This window comes from Chaetodon auriga, chromosome 2 (assembly GCF_051107435.1).
Source record: "Chaetodon auriga isolate fChaAug3 chromosome 2, fChaAug3.hap1, whole genome shotgun sequence".
Classification (NCBI taxonomy): domain Eukaryota; kingdom Metazoa; phylum Chordata; class Actinopteri; order Chaetodontiformes; family Chaetodontidae; genus Chaetodon; species Chaetodon auriga.
The window spans coordinates 6,506,050-6,519,228 of NC_135075.1; the positions used below are offsets into that span (position 1 = coordinate 6,506,050).

The window sequence follows — 13,179 nt, forward strand, 5'->3', positions numbered from 1 at the left end:
AAAAGGAAATATCAGCAACTATGCACAGATACAAATAAGCCAATTTATTGGTAATCAAGCCATTTTGTGCAAATATAGCTTGACAGTGTAGGAACACTAATCAATGTGGTAATTACTCTGCAGTCCTTGCTTAATGTGAATCTGGTCACTTAACATGTGGTGTGCTTTACCCAACAGAGATCCAGATGGCAGCTTCACTATTCATAACTGCTTCCCCATTAGAATATTACAGAACTATGTGAACACTAAGGACACGGTCCAAAGGCAAAAACACATCAACACATGGCTTAAAGCACATGTAGGAATAGCTACCACACCTCTGGTTTTCAGCCACAAGAGGAGGTCTGTTAACAGCTATCATTTTACCCACTCAGGTGCTCACAGCACACTTTGAATAATCCAGCAGAGGGAATAATGAACCCCCTCACATCTTTTCCTCTATTTTGTTACACTATGTTTTTCTACACTCAGGCCCTTGCTCCCCTGCAAACTGTGACTCTGTGGGGCCGTGCACATCTGGCTGTCAAATCACACCGTGGTGTGTGAAGAACAAGCAGAGGTGATGGCAGCAGGAGCAGCGATAGTCCAGGATGCCCCGTGGCATGGCACAGTGACCAGCGATTGAAGGGCTTGTTAACCGTCTTGAAAATTCCATCTCCTAGATAACTGGATAACAACTTCCAATCGGGAAGTTGATCATTTTGCACCACAGCACTCGGAGACACACAGATGGACTGTATTCACGCAAATCATAGCATGCAATGAAAACAGGGTGCAGCTACAGCTCTGAGACAAAGTTTATGCGGATATTCATCATCAAGTTCATCTGTCTGTACTCCCCCACAGTACCAACACCACCCTCACTGTCTGCCAGCTTATTTAGCCCCTCAGCTGTGTACTGTTGTGAGTAGCATAGGGTTCATTTTCTGTGAAATGTCAGACTCAGACTGAGTGAGTCAGCCATGGCAGGTGCGTGGGATTGGCATATACTGTAAATCTCTGGTTAACAGTATAATGAGTTAAAGGGGAGCTCCTCCATATGGAAGGAAATGTGTTGGAGGAAAACATACTCCACAGAAACAAGTCTGCTTGCTTCCACCTGCCTGCATGGCTCAGGCACAGTGGAGACACACACATACATACACCCACACAAACACACACACACACACACACACACACACACACACACACACACACACACATACAAAAGACAATGGATGTCTTTCCTTCAGAGCCAGAACAGATTCCTTTTGCGAGCAAGTGACAGAAGGATGCTCACAGCCTCTTTCAGGCTGCCGCTGCAGATGCAAGTTTCAGTGGTGGGAAGCATCCGAAAACAAAAATCTAAAAACAAAGCCCCACTCATCACCGTGAAAACAGGTAGAAAGAGCACAGCCGGCTCGTAATGGATAATATGGTGATTGCAGAGCTCTGATGAGGCATTCTGCCTTCTATTAAAAGTGCTGCGCTTGGAGCACATTTTACTTTCAACCCTCAAATGCTGGAAGGCGATGACTAAAAGAGGCACATTCAGTCATCCTCCCTTCACACCCTCTCCAAGTCACACACATGCATGTGCACACGGATGCACTCAGATACACTGAAAGTGAGCTGAAGGCTATGCTCGTGCGTGTCTCCTGACGTTCTGGATGGGAGGTTGGGATGTATGGATGTATGGGGGGGGTAATAAAACATGCTTCATTTGCTGATGAAGTCTTGATGCAGAAGTGGGCAGTCTTGCTTTAAGACATGTGATCTGACTCTCTCTCTCTCTCTCTCTCTCTCTCTCTCTCTCTCTCTCTCCAGCTGGGCTACATTGTAATACACACACGCACGCTTACTCACACACACTCGCTCTGCCTCTCTGACACAGACTCTCTACTTAGTGCGTTGGAGAGAGGACTGAGGCTCACACTATCAGCACAGCTTCTCAATGGGGGGACGCAGCCAAGAGCAGACAGAGCAGTCATTCCACTGGAGCCTTCCGCTGCGCGCGTGAGAAGGAGACGACAAGTGTGGGGGGTAAATTAGCTCCCTGTCATCACAACACAGGAGTTCTACTGACGGAGAAGACGCACAGACTGAAGGGAGGACAGGACAAGAGATCTGCTCGCATGTGGCTGACACAGCAGTGACATGATCAGCCTCCCATCCCTCAAATCCTGGCCAGTTTGTGACTTAGACCCCTGGGTGTTTTGCTTTTGGTGACTGTGTTGCCACAGATTTGAAAGAAACAGAGCAGCGGGGGGGTTCAAAGGAGAGAATATTGAGAACAGCGTTTTAGTCGCTTTTGTGCTGTGTTCGGCTTACCTGGTACTGGAATTTCAGGCGGGAATCCCTGGCTTCAAAGTATGGATGGATTAAAGACAGACAGGCAGTGATTCTGACTGAGCTCCTTTCTTCCTGAACACACTGCTCAGGTAAGGGTGTGGGACTTTCGAGGAATACCTCTGGTGTTTGGGGACGGGATGGGTGGGGTGGTGAGGGTTGATATAGTGGGACAAGTGTGTCTCAGGATACCTACAATACACTGCTTGTTGGAAAGTGTGGAATGAAGATGAAATGTCAAAGCTCGCCCTGTACGCAAGTAGTGAAATAAGAAAAATGGCTGCTATTAAAAACATCTTGTTTATCATAGTATAACTATTCTTTTTGACCAGTGCGTTATATAAGTTTCAAACATGGGGCGCATGTGTTGCATTCGTCTTATAAAAAGCACAGGCAGGATTCAGGGTACAGACTGAAATAAGTACATTTACATTTTACTAAAATTCTGTTGAGATGTATTCATGAGACAGGAGCCGGCATCATCTCCATCACTGACTCCTGTTCTATGACAGTCAGACTCACGTTTTGGGAGTCATCACTGAAGTTGTCGCTGCGAGAAACAAAGCGAGTATCATTTTGTGGAATGAGCGTTGCACGCAGGTGCATCAGTCGTTCTGCGCCTGCAGGTGTGTCTGCTTTCTGTTCCTCGACCGCATCTCACGATGGACTTGCCAATTACGCATAGAGGAGCTGGCGTCTCTCGTTTTACGTGCCACTACAAAACAGAGTAAACTGCTTACTTTTTCGCTTGGAAAACAGGATGGACATTTATGGAGTGAAAAGCTCTCTTGCGCTGATAGAATAAGGCTGCACGACAACTGCAAGAGTTTGGATCAGTTTTCTTCAAAGCTGCTTTCTTTTCCCCTGAAGTTCCCTGAAAATGATGCCCATGCTTGTTCGTTTTACTTCCGTGCGTCTTCACCTCTGGTAAAAACGCTGCTGGTAAGAACCACATTTTATTTTCTGCAAGAATGGCTCCCGAGAACCGGGAGGAGCTCGGAGCCTCTATGCAATATGCAGTTAACCATGCGAGCGCGACGATCCTTTTGAATATGCAACCAGATTGGCGAACAGAAATATTGTGTGGCTAAAAAAAGAAGTGGAAAACATACCCATGGGACCTGTTCACATTTCCACAAAACTGGGGATTATGTTGGATTTAGTGCAGGGGTGGGGATTCACAATCTGCTGTTCATAATTATATGCTTAATTTTCGCTGAATATGAAGCAGCCTCAATGTCACCAAGGGCGCAGAACACACGCGCAACATTTAGTAGCCTAATGGCTTTAATCTCAGATGCACATCAAAACACAAAGTGGTCTAGTTGGAGCAAGCAGTGGCTTTGGTGCCTCTCTGGAAAGGACTCCCTGGATCAGGCCTGCTTTCATGCGACTTCTTCAGACATTTGAAACATTTATGTCTATGCTACAGAGTCCTTATTTAAATGTGAAATTTCCCTGGTTTGAAGCTCACATTGAAGATACTCCCTGGGGCTCATAGTCTGCTTTATATTCTCTTGTGTATGAAGATGTGGCAGAATCAAACATTAAAGGACTATTAGATTCACAGTGTTACATTAGAGCGCCGGATTTAAGTCCCCACCTCAGTGAAAAATGACAAATGTAAAACAGCCTGTGATGGAAATATATTCTTCTCAAAACTAATGATCAGTCCAAGGATCGTTCATTTTTTTCAAACATACATCAACAGTCTGGCTGAATAGGATGTGTTCGGCAGGGAGCCTGAACACACCAAGCCACAGTTTGGTTTAGAGGAGGTGGGGCGACTCTTTTAAATTTCCCACTGCAGGGTTCTGAATGGAGAGAAGCGCTAATAACACCTGGAAAGGAGGAGAGCCTCATTATTCAATGAGGGCTAAGGCGTGTCTCCATATGCTGGCCCTCAGCAGCCATTAGGCAGTCGCTGAACAAATCTGCAAGAGGGCTGCTCGTGCTTAGAAATGCAGACTTTTATACATTTCGACAATATTCAATCAAGGTTTCGATGCTGCTGTAAAGGCTAGACTCATTATGCAATTATTATAGTCTGACAAAGAGATTGCAGTCATTTTTCTGCTTCTGCGTGTGAATATTTATTCTGGTGCGGTAAGTCTTTATCAGACCATGGCAGGTTTAGACCAGACAGATATGGACAAGATTAACTTCACGTTTGATTGTTTGTTTGAGTCTTTAGTCTGCAGGGCTTTTCCTTGAAACCTCAATCTCCTCTTTTCCTTCTCATCCCTATTATAAGAAAATACCCATGCACATACCTCTTGAATACATCATACTAATAGACGTATTGGTCTAATTTTTTTTGTCCCTTTTGTTAATCATGTTAAAGTAAACACATCCTTTGTGTTGTAAATGTGTATGCATACATGCTGTAATACAACTCTGTCCCTGTTTCCCTGTTGTTCGTCCCCCGCTGTGTGCCGTCCTGCAGACTCGGCCTTACCATGTCCTGGTTGTTGGCCATGTGGATTAGCTTCGGCTTCCTGCTGTTGTGCCAGGCCACGCTCTACCAGACCATCCAGCAGCACCACGTGGCCCGGCCCGGTCGCACCGACATTCTCACCCTGGGTACGTGTACCTCTTTGTCAGCCGCTGGCTCCACAGCACAGCGTTATAGTGCGAGACGTTGCCCTCCCGATGGGGCAGGAGTTCTCATCCTTAGCTGTTTAAAAGCAACAGCGAGAGACTGCTGCAGCATGTCAGAATGATTTGCCACGGTACTGTACTGTAACATGATGATTCACTATGCTCGCAGTCATACAGGATAAGCAAAGGGGAAGACTGCTAATTGTGCCTCTAATTGCAGGTTACGTACTTATATTTAGTCATGCACAAATCTATCTGCCCCTATCCATTTTGTGCTATTCGTGGAAGAAATATGTAGATTGTACTTCTTGTTAGACACTTCTGTTTAAATCTGAACATGGAAACCTTGTTACACAAAAAGCATCTTCAAACACTGAGAGTTCACTGGTGGGGAGATGGTTTGTGTGTGCGGCGAGGAATTCTTGACTACTACACCCTGAATCTTACGAGCAGACTGTTACGAGTAGGACAAGCTGTAGGCAAAAATCCCTATTACTGTGCTGGTAGCCAAGGGAGCTTTGATCACTGTGGCTTAGATGGAAATGACAATTATGTTTCCCTCTTTTGCACTGGAAACGTTTGGCAATTAAGCCCGACGCCTTGTGCACCATAGGGGCAAAGGGGAGGGTAGACGCCGAGGCGGATCTAATTCTCTGATTATGGAAAAGCTTACCAACATTGCTTATGGTGTATGTGGGGGTGTTACAGGGAAGGCAAAGGTTTCTTAGAGCAAAGCAAAGGCTTTCTTTAAGCTTCTAACAATGAGTGTGACTCCCATGCTGAACCCTCATAGAGAGTGTGGCTCTCTCCAGAAGCCAAGCGGCTGTTAAACATTGATGCTATCTTCTGCTTGGTTCCCTTTGTGTGTGTGTGTGTGTGTGTGTGTGTGTGTTGCATTGCCAGACAAAAGGCAGTAATTGAAGCACAGCAAGAGGAAAAAAAAAATCCAGCATTGAATTCTCCATGCTTGTGTTGAGCATTTGTGACTTTAAGCAGTTGGAGAATTGACTTACTTTTACTGTGGAACAGCTGACACATGAAAATCCCGGCTATGATAGATAGAAAGTTCTCAAAGTATCCCAGTCCCGTTAATTGGAACAAGAGTGTGAGGGATGAGCGACAGAGAGCTCTGAATGAATTTTTAAAGGCTGGCTTCCAGTTTTCTGTTTTTTTTTTTTCTTTTTGACTGGTTGGCAAGTCGAGCTTGGTGCCAAAGATGTACAAGGAAGTGCAAGGCTCAGTAAGTGTCTGTTGAATAATGCAGTGGTCCCAAAAGGGAAGAAGGGAAAAAAATCAGAACCCCCCCCCCCACCAACAACACAACCGGATCTAGAGGAATCATCCTGGCAAAGGATAGTTATGGTTGTGAGTTATCTGGAAGGCTTCCTGTCAGACACATCAACTCACACACTTCCTGCATACAACACTGAGGAGGGTATGGACGTGTGCATGCTCGCACATTTACAGACCATTTTTTGACCATTATGGTAGTCATGGCTCCTCTGGGGACGCTGAAGCTGTGTTCAAGAGGATGCAAGCTTCCACTGTAGAGATGCATGATAAACACACATTCTGTTTGATCTAATCCCTGATCTCTTTACACTATGAGACTGATTTAGACATTCAATTCTGAATAACAGGAGGTAATCAAATGAGGGATGTTTTGCAGGATACACCAACTCCTTTTAGACTGTTATTTTAACACAAGCACTCTCCAGAGAACTTTTAAAATCAAACACACTGTGATGGATGACAGCCATAATTGGTGCTGACAATCATAATCTGAGGATATGTTCTGATATTTTGCTGTCCTAATCAGCAGGCTTCCCAGGGATAATGGTCTATCACAACTGGGCGCTCGAAGGGAACATATCTCTGTCTGTTTTTTTTTCCTCTGCTGCTCGGCAACTGTACAATTTACTGTATATCATGTTTTTTTAAGAGGATTAAACTGACATCAATCTTACTCAGCCGTGGAGTGGCGTTAACCGATCTACCCAGAACTGCTCTCTCAGAATTGAAATGCTATGATGAATATTTGAATTAGAATTGATTTTATAATTTGAGAAGCTCTCTGGTTTCATTGAGGCCAGAACCCTCAGATATAAATAGATATGGCTATGTAGGACGTAGCAAAAAAGAGATGTCTTGCCTTGAAAAATCCATTGCTTTCATGCTATGCTGTTTAATCAAATAATGTTTCTGTGTTTCTAAAGGATGATGAAAAGCTGTGTGATGTACTGTCTGCCATACAGAAAATTAAGTCGTAAAATGGTTTCGTTAATGAAGTGTGAGAAATGTAGGATTTGAACTGTCTGTGCTGATGAACAGATTGATAGGAATTGTGTCACACATGTCATCCATTTGCTGAGATTATCGATTAATTATCTTGAAAATTGCTTGAGGACAAGGTGCACCTTGCGATGTGGCATGCTGTGGTACTGCATTGTTGTCTGGACAGTCATAAGATGCGCTTTGAAGTGAAATAGGGGGGTTTGTATTTTGTAAGAAACCATGTCCTGAAATAAATTCTTGTGGATCTTGGCACGCAGCCCGGCTGACTGTCTGGGAAACTGAGCGCTACAAAAACTCACTAACCATCCTACATGGACAAAGATGCACAGACAAGGGGCTGTGTGGTATCTGAGGAGGCGAAGTGAAGGTCATGTTGAGCTAGGTGTAGATGTAATCCTCCAGCCTGTTGAAGCATCTAACAATGTTTGAGAAATCAGCTTATCTGCTGTCTGCTACAGTGAGCTGACAGTGCGCACCAAAAAAATGTGACTGCTGAGATAAAGTTTCAAGATTGCATATATTCATTTCTCCCGAATGTTTCTGTGACATATCGGCACAGTCACCACTGAGGCGGAGATTGAGTAACGGGTTGCCTGACTGCTTCGTCACCTGCTCAGGAAGCTGCGGCACTCTCTTTCCCATGAGCCTCTGGTCCACGCTGCCTCCTCTGCGTCCTGCTAGTGCAGCTGAAGATTGATGGTGGCCTGATTCTGGGCAGCCAATTCCGGTCTCTCAAGAAATAATCCACTACATTGACAGATGAGCTGAATGTGACATGACACACACACAAGCCCGGCTCTGCACCCCCCCCACCTGCCGACACAGCGAGCTCTTGCCAAGATTGCTGCTGCACAAACCAGGCTGCTCTTGACAGCACATAGTATTGGACTCCATCACAAGTCAGTAAAAGTGTGACTAATTTACATTGCCAGTGCGTTGCTGGCAGAAGCTATTGTGGCTTTGGTGTCTACTAAAGTTAAACTGAAAGTGCTCCCTAACGCGCTGTCTGCTCACTGTGTTTTCATTAAGTTACTCTTAGCAGGTATTGCCTTTATTTCACCCTTGTTTAGATGAAGTATGCATACAGAAGTCATGTTATGTATCAATACCCAGAGGGCCCATCTGAATAGAACAACACTTCAGCTGCTGCTTTGCTTTATTATGACTCTGACAGGGCAGTTTAAGAGAGTCTCAGATCTAATAGCACACCATGATTCTTGTTCCAGGTGCAGCTGTAAAACTAACTCCACTAGCCTGTTACACCTTGTTGGCAGCTTCTTGCTGACATTTTGCTGGACCATATTGTTGTCAGCTTCGATGACAAAGCAGTACAGTGTATATTACGCTATTATAGAACTGTGCTTCATATATGATTAAACCCCTTATTAGGCAAGTTACCTACTGTTCATTTGAAGGAATATCAGAATCAAAAGCTGAAATAAAATGTGATTCATCTGTGAGTGGCAGCCAAAGGCATGCTAAGTTTGCATGTGATGTGGCTGAAAAAGCTGCAGCTTATGTTTTCATCCATTGATTTGAAATGTCCTGTAAAGTCTAATCACAGACGAGTGGAAGGTATTTCAGTGAACGGACTGTTCGACTTGTCACTATAGTCTCTCAGTGTCGAAAACATGTAATTACTTTGATAAGCCACGATGCATCACGCGGCCAAAAAAGAGCACGCCGTGATCACAAGTTTCGGAAATTAAGAAATGCATCTTCGGCTTTAAGAACACGACCTGTCAAAACTCTGCGGTGCTCAACTGTAGCTTTATGTATCTATTGAAGCTCCTTTTTAAGTTGAGATCTGAGGCTTGGGATTTTCTGGGGAGAGGAAGGTCTGACAAGATACAGAGTGTAGAAATAACGCTTGAACTTGATTTAGGATAGCTGTCTTTTGGTAAATGAGGACAGGGTAGAAGTCTGTAAGCTATACGTACACTCAGTATGAATAGATTTTTTTTTTCTATTTTTCTTTCTTGCCATTGCCAAACGGATGGCTGCTTCAGAAGATTGATGATTTTTCTGTCAGAGTTTGGGGATGTAAGAAATTAGCTTCATTGGCTCACAAACTGAGCACACACACACAGCTTGGAACTCATTTCCATAGTTGTTTCCTCATTGCAACAGCTCACTGTTAGCGGCAGAAACACAGAAATGAACTTTTCTTTGTTGTGCAATCATCTTCAAAGTGTAATCTTGCTGCTTCGCTTCAGCCATGGACATGTTAGAGGCTTCATGAACGGAGGATCCATCCATACCTACAGAAACAGCTTTCCATATGGGCCCTGTGCGTTTTTGTTTTGCCATTAAATCAGCTTTATTTGCACCCTCTTTAAACTGTGGGGACTAATTAGAGGTAGAACTGATGATGAAAGAAAATTCAATTAAATTACAGTCACTTGAATGGATGATGCCTGAGTCATGTAAGTGGATGAAAAGAAATTGTTTGATCTGGCTGGCAGCATTGGAAATACAGTAACATACAGTGTAAACCACACACACACACACACACACACACAGACACACAAATACAAGTCATTACTGTCCGAGGATGTGGAATAGCCTTTCATGTGGTTGCAATAGGCATGTTTTCTGCCATGTTTTTTTTTTTCTTTTACCTAATATTCACTTCGGTGTGTATCATGCAAAGCCACCTCTTTAAGAGCCAAATTGAACCAGGGGGTGATGAAAATCATACATTATTTATGACACAAATTTAATCACAAACATTCATTTTTTGAACATGGCATCTGCAAATCCCGCCTTTTGCCAACAGAGGAACTAAAATCCTATAATGTACCTCCACATGGGATTATAATTGCTTTGAAAACTGGGGGCTTAGGTATAGAGCTCATCAGCGCTATGTGATCCCACTTTCTATCACACAGCATGCCCTTCGAGGTAATGAAAGCAACCTTTCTAAAAACTAGGCAATAACTGCCTGATCATTCAGGTGCCGCGCAGCACTCTCTCTGCGCCTGGCCTCTTCCCCCAGCTCTCCATCCTCTTGTCCCCCACCCCCGCCACCCATCTCCTCGTCTCTATCGGCCCCTCAGACGATTTGTCATGGATCAGATGAGACAATTTGTCATGGATTAGTGCACTTAAATGTCTGTGTGATAGTGGAAGCAGTCACTGGAAAAGCTTAGGAATCCTATTACACTGCGTTTTATGGCTGGCGAGAGGGGAGGGAAGAGTGGAGGTTGAATTGGCACTTTCTATGGCCTGTGTGCCAATTCTTGATTTTTTTCCTCCACACACAATCAGATATTCACTTAGAGGTGAGCTCCACTGATTTGTCTGAACTGGGAAAGTAGACCAGAAGTAACATTCTTTCTTGGTTCACCACTTGCTGCATATGTTGCCGTTTAATTCACTGCTGTTAGCGGGCTCATTTTAGAGCTATCTCGCACAGCTTCTAAGCAGTTTGCAATGACAACAATGGCAGATGCACCACTCATAATTCATAGTCATTTGATTTCACGCAGAAATAATGATAATAATTAAAAAAATTTCTAACTATCTGAAATGACTGCTCTTGCGAGCTGATTTAATCAGCTGTTGCTACTCTGAATAGTCTGACTTTTTAAAGTTTCCAAATGATTTGTTTTGAAACAAGAACCCTGTGAGGGGCTGTTAAATATGCTGTTGTTAGTCTAATACTAGTAGTTTAGCTCCCACACATGGAAGGTTCCAGTCATGAACAGATACCTGAAGCCCCACAAAATGTTATTTGGTGACACGTCCTTGCCTTTGGAAATAATGTTACGACTGTAGGTGGTAGGGATGCACCAATCCGATATTGGTATTGGTGTCGGTCCCGATATTGAAGAAGATTCTAGATTGGGTATCGGTGACATAGGGGCCAATCTATTAAGTCTAATGCTATGCTATAGGCACTGTGAGTGGCGTCATGTGCAAGCAACACGCAGTGCTGAAGTGAACATAATGTGGACCACATTGTTTTCAAAATAGAGCGAGTGAAAGGATCGGCTATCTGGAACTTTTTCATACTACCTCAGCCTACAAACTCGAGGGCTACAAAGACGGCTACTTGCAGTACCTGCGCAGTAAATGTTCCGAGGGGCGGTAGTAAAACATCAAGTTCTAACACAACCAACTTGATCAAGCACCTACAGAGATTTCACGCCAGGGAGCACGCTGAGTTCATTGAACTGAATAAATAAAAAGGAGGCGGTATGACGCAGCTAACTTTGAAGGAGATGAAGGAAAGAGGTGAAAAATTTCCACATATTAGTGTGCAGGCAACAAAAAACAAAGAGAGGGTGTCCAGTGTCACTTTTACGTTTAACTGCACACTGGCTAGATTAGTTACGCGCCACACAGTGCAATGCTAAATGCTACAAACCTCCGTGGGTCACACACCAACGACACGATCGCAGCTACCCTAAAGGAAATGTTGGACAAGTGACAAATTCCATTGAGTAAAGTCCACGTGATTCTGAGGGACAACGCCAGCAACATGGGAAAGACGATGGACAGCATGAGAGCACTGACTGCACCAGATACACTTGTTGTGTTATTTTTTTCTACATGTTGTTTGACTAAGCTAGAAAGCTGTTGGTTTAAGATTCTTGTACTGGCGCACAGTTCACCAGAAAATAATAAATAAATAAATAAATAAGTAAGTACATTTATATCTATTTATTTTTAAAAAACAGGAAAGAAATGTTTAAGTCTGATGCACGAAAGAATGATCCCAGTCTTTTCCACACAGTGAGACATACCATTTGTTAGGTAATTCAGTGCTGATTTTCTGTATGAGTATCAGATCGGTATCGGCCGATTAATAAACCTCAGATATCTGTATCGATATTGGAGGTGAAAAAAAGTGGATCGGTGCATCCCTAGTAGGTGGTGAGGTCGTTAACCAGGCATGCTTAAATAGACTTCCGACCTCCACCCTTATTGTCTTTGCTCCTCTCTTTTGGCTTTTGTAAAAGCCTGAGAAAACGCCGCTGTCCAATGAGGCACAGTATAGCTTTAGATTAGATTAGAGCCTGAAGCAGGCTGCATCTTTATGTGGAGAGACTTAGGGCTTGACAGGCCTGTCCTGTCCAGTTATGGTCTAAACTGTGATTAGGGTTTTATTCAATTAGGAATCAGGATGTTCAATTAAGATTACACCTCACAAGGTGCTTCAGTCAGTTAGGATGTTAACTCACCTTTTCAAGACTGTTATAGTGCAAACTTCCCTCCCTACTGGACACACTAATTTCAGCGTTTCAGTGATTCACTTGATGTTGAATGTGAGCAGTCTGTTTTTCAAGTGCCACTTACAGCCATGAATGAGCCGCTGAGAAATAACACCTATGTTCTCTCACTCCCTCATATTCTGCATCTGCAAACTCTGATTCACCTGTGGCAGCATTGCCATGTCATTAGTATTTATTTGCTCAGCGGTATTTCTCATTTCAAGCCTTTAACTGCGTGTACTCTGGTGCATTCCCTCCCGCCTTGAGTGAGATTAGATTGGAGTAGATTAGATCCTATTCTTCTCTGATGTCAAATGATTGTCTCAGACACAGTGTACAGGTGCTATTTAACACAGGTTGCTCATTCCCTCAATTATTTCCAATAAATGGAGGAATACGAACACAGACAAACCAGTCACACAGTGCAAACAAATCATCCGTCTAGCAACACCTCGGCATTTGCGTCTGTGTATCACAGTAAGTCTATTTTCAGCTGTCTATTTTAAATAGTTCTGCTTTTTTCTCTCAGGTTTTATTCATTCCAGCCCCACGCAGAACATCCATTTTATTTATAGCAAACAGAGCAGCAGAAAGTTACTTTATCAGAAATCATTATCATCTTTATTCACACAATATCTTGTGCAGCTTCTCTATCACCTCTCGGCCCCTCAAGCCCCTCAAGTAGTGTCTCGCTGAAGTGAAATAGCTTGCTTATGTTAATGGAGCAAAGAGACAC

At 43.6% G+C, this 13,179-nt stretch overlaps 1 protein-coding gene across 6 annotated transcripts in view; it reads left to right on the forward strand.

The window, feature by feature from the left end:
* The first annotated feature begins 1,839 nt into the window (after positions 1–1,839).
* tafa1b (TAFA chemokine like family member 1b) overlaps positions 1,840–13,179 on the forward strand; it is a 109,430-nt gene continuing 98,090 nt past the window's right edge. For 4 of the 6 annotated variants that reach the window (XR_013078262.1, XR_013078264.1, XR_013078265.1 and 1 more), the window contains exons 1-2: positions 1,840–2,420; positions 4,775–4,911. Coding sequence is in view for 1 of the 6 variants with exons in the window: in XM_076751392.1 (XP_076607507.1) it covers positions 4,788–4,911 (124 nt within the window). In the remaining 5 variants the exon portion in view is untranslated. Of the gene's footprint in view, positions 2,421–4,361; positions 4,435–4,774; positions 4,912–13,179 lie in introns of those variants that run through there. The other 2 variants (XR_013078263.1, XR_013078266.1) reach the window with 2 other exon arrangements.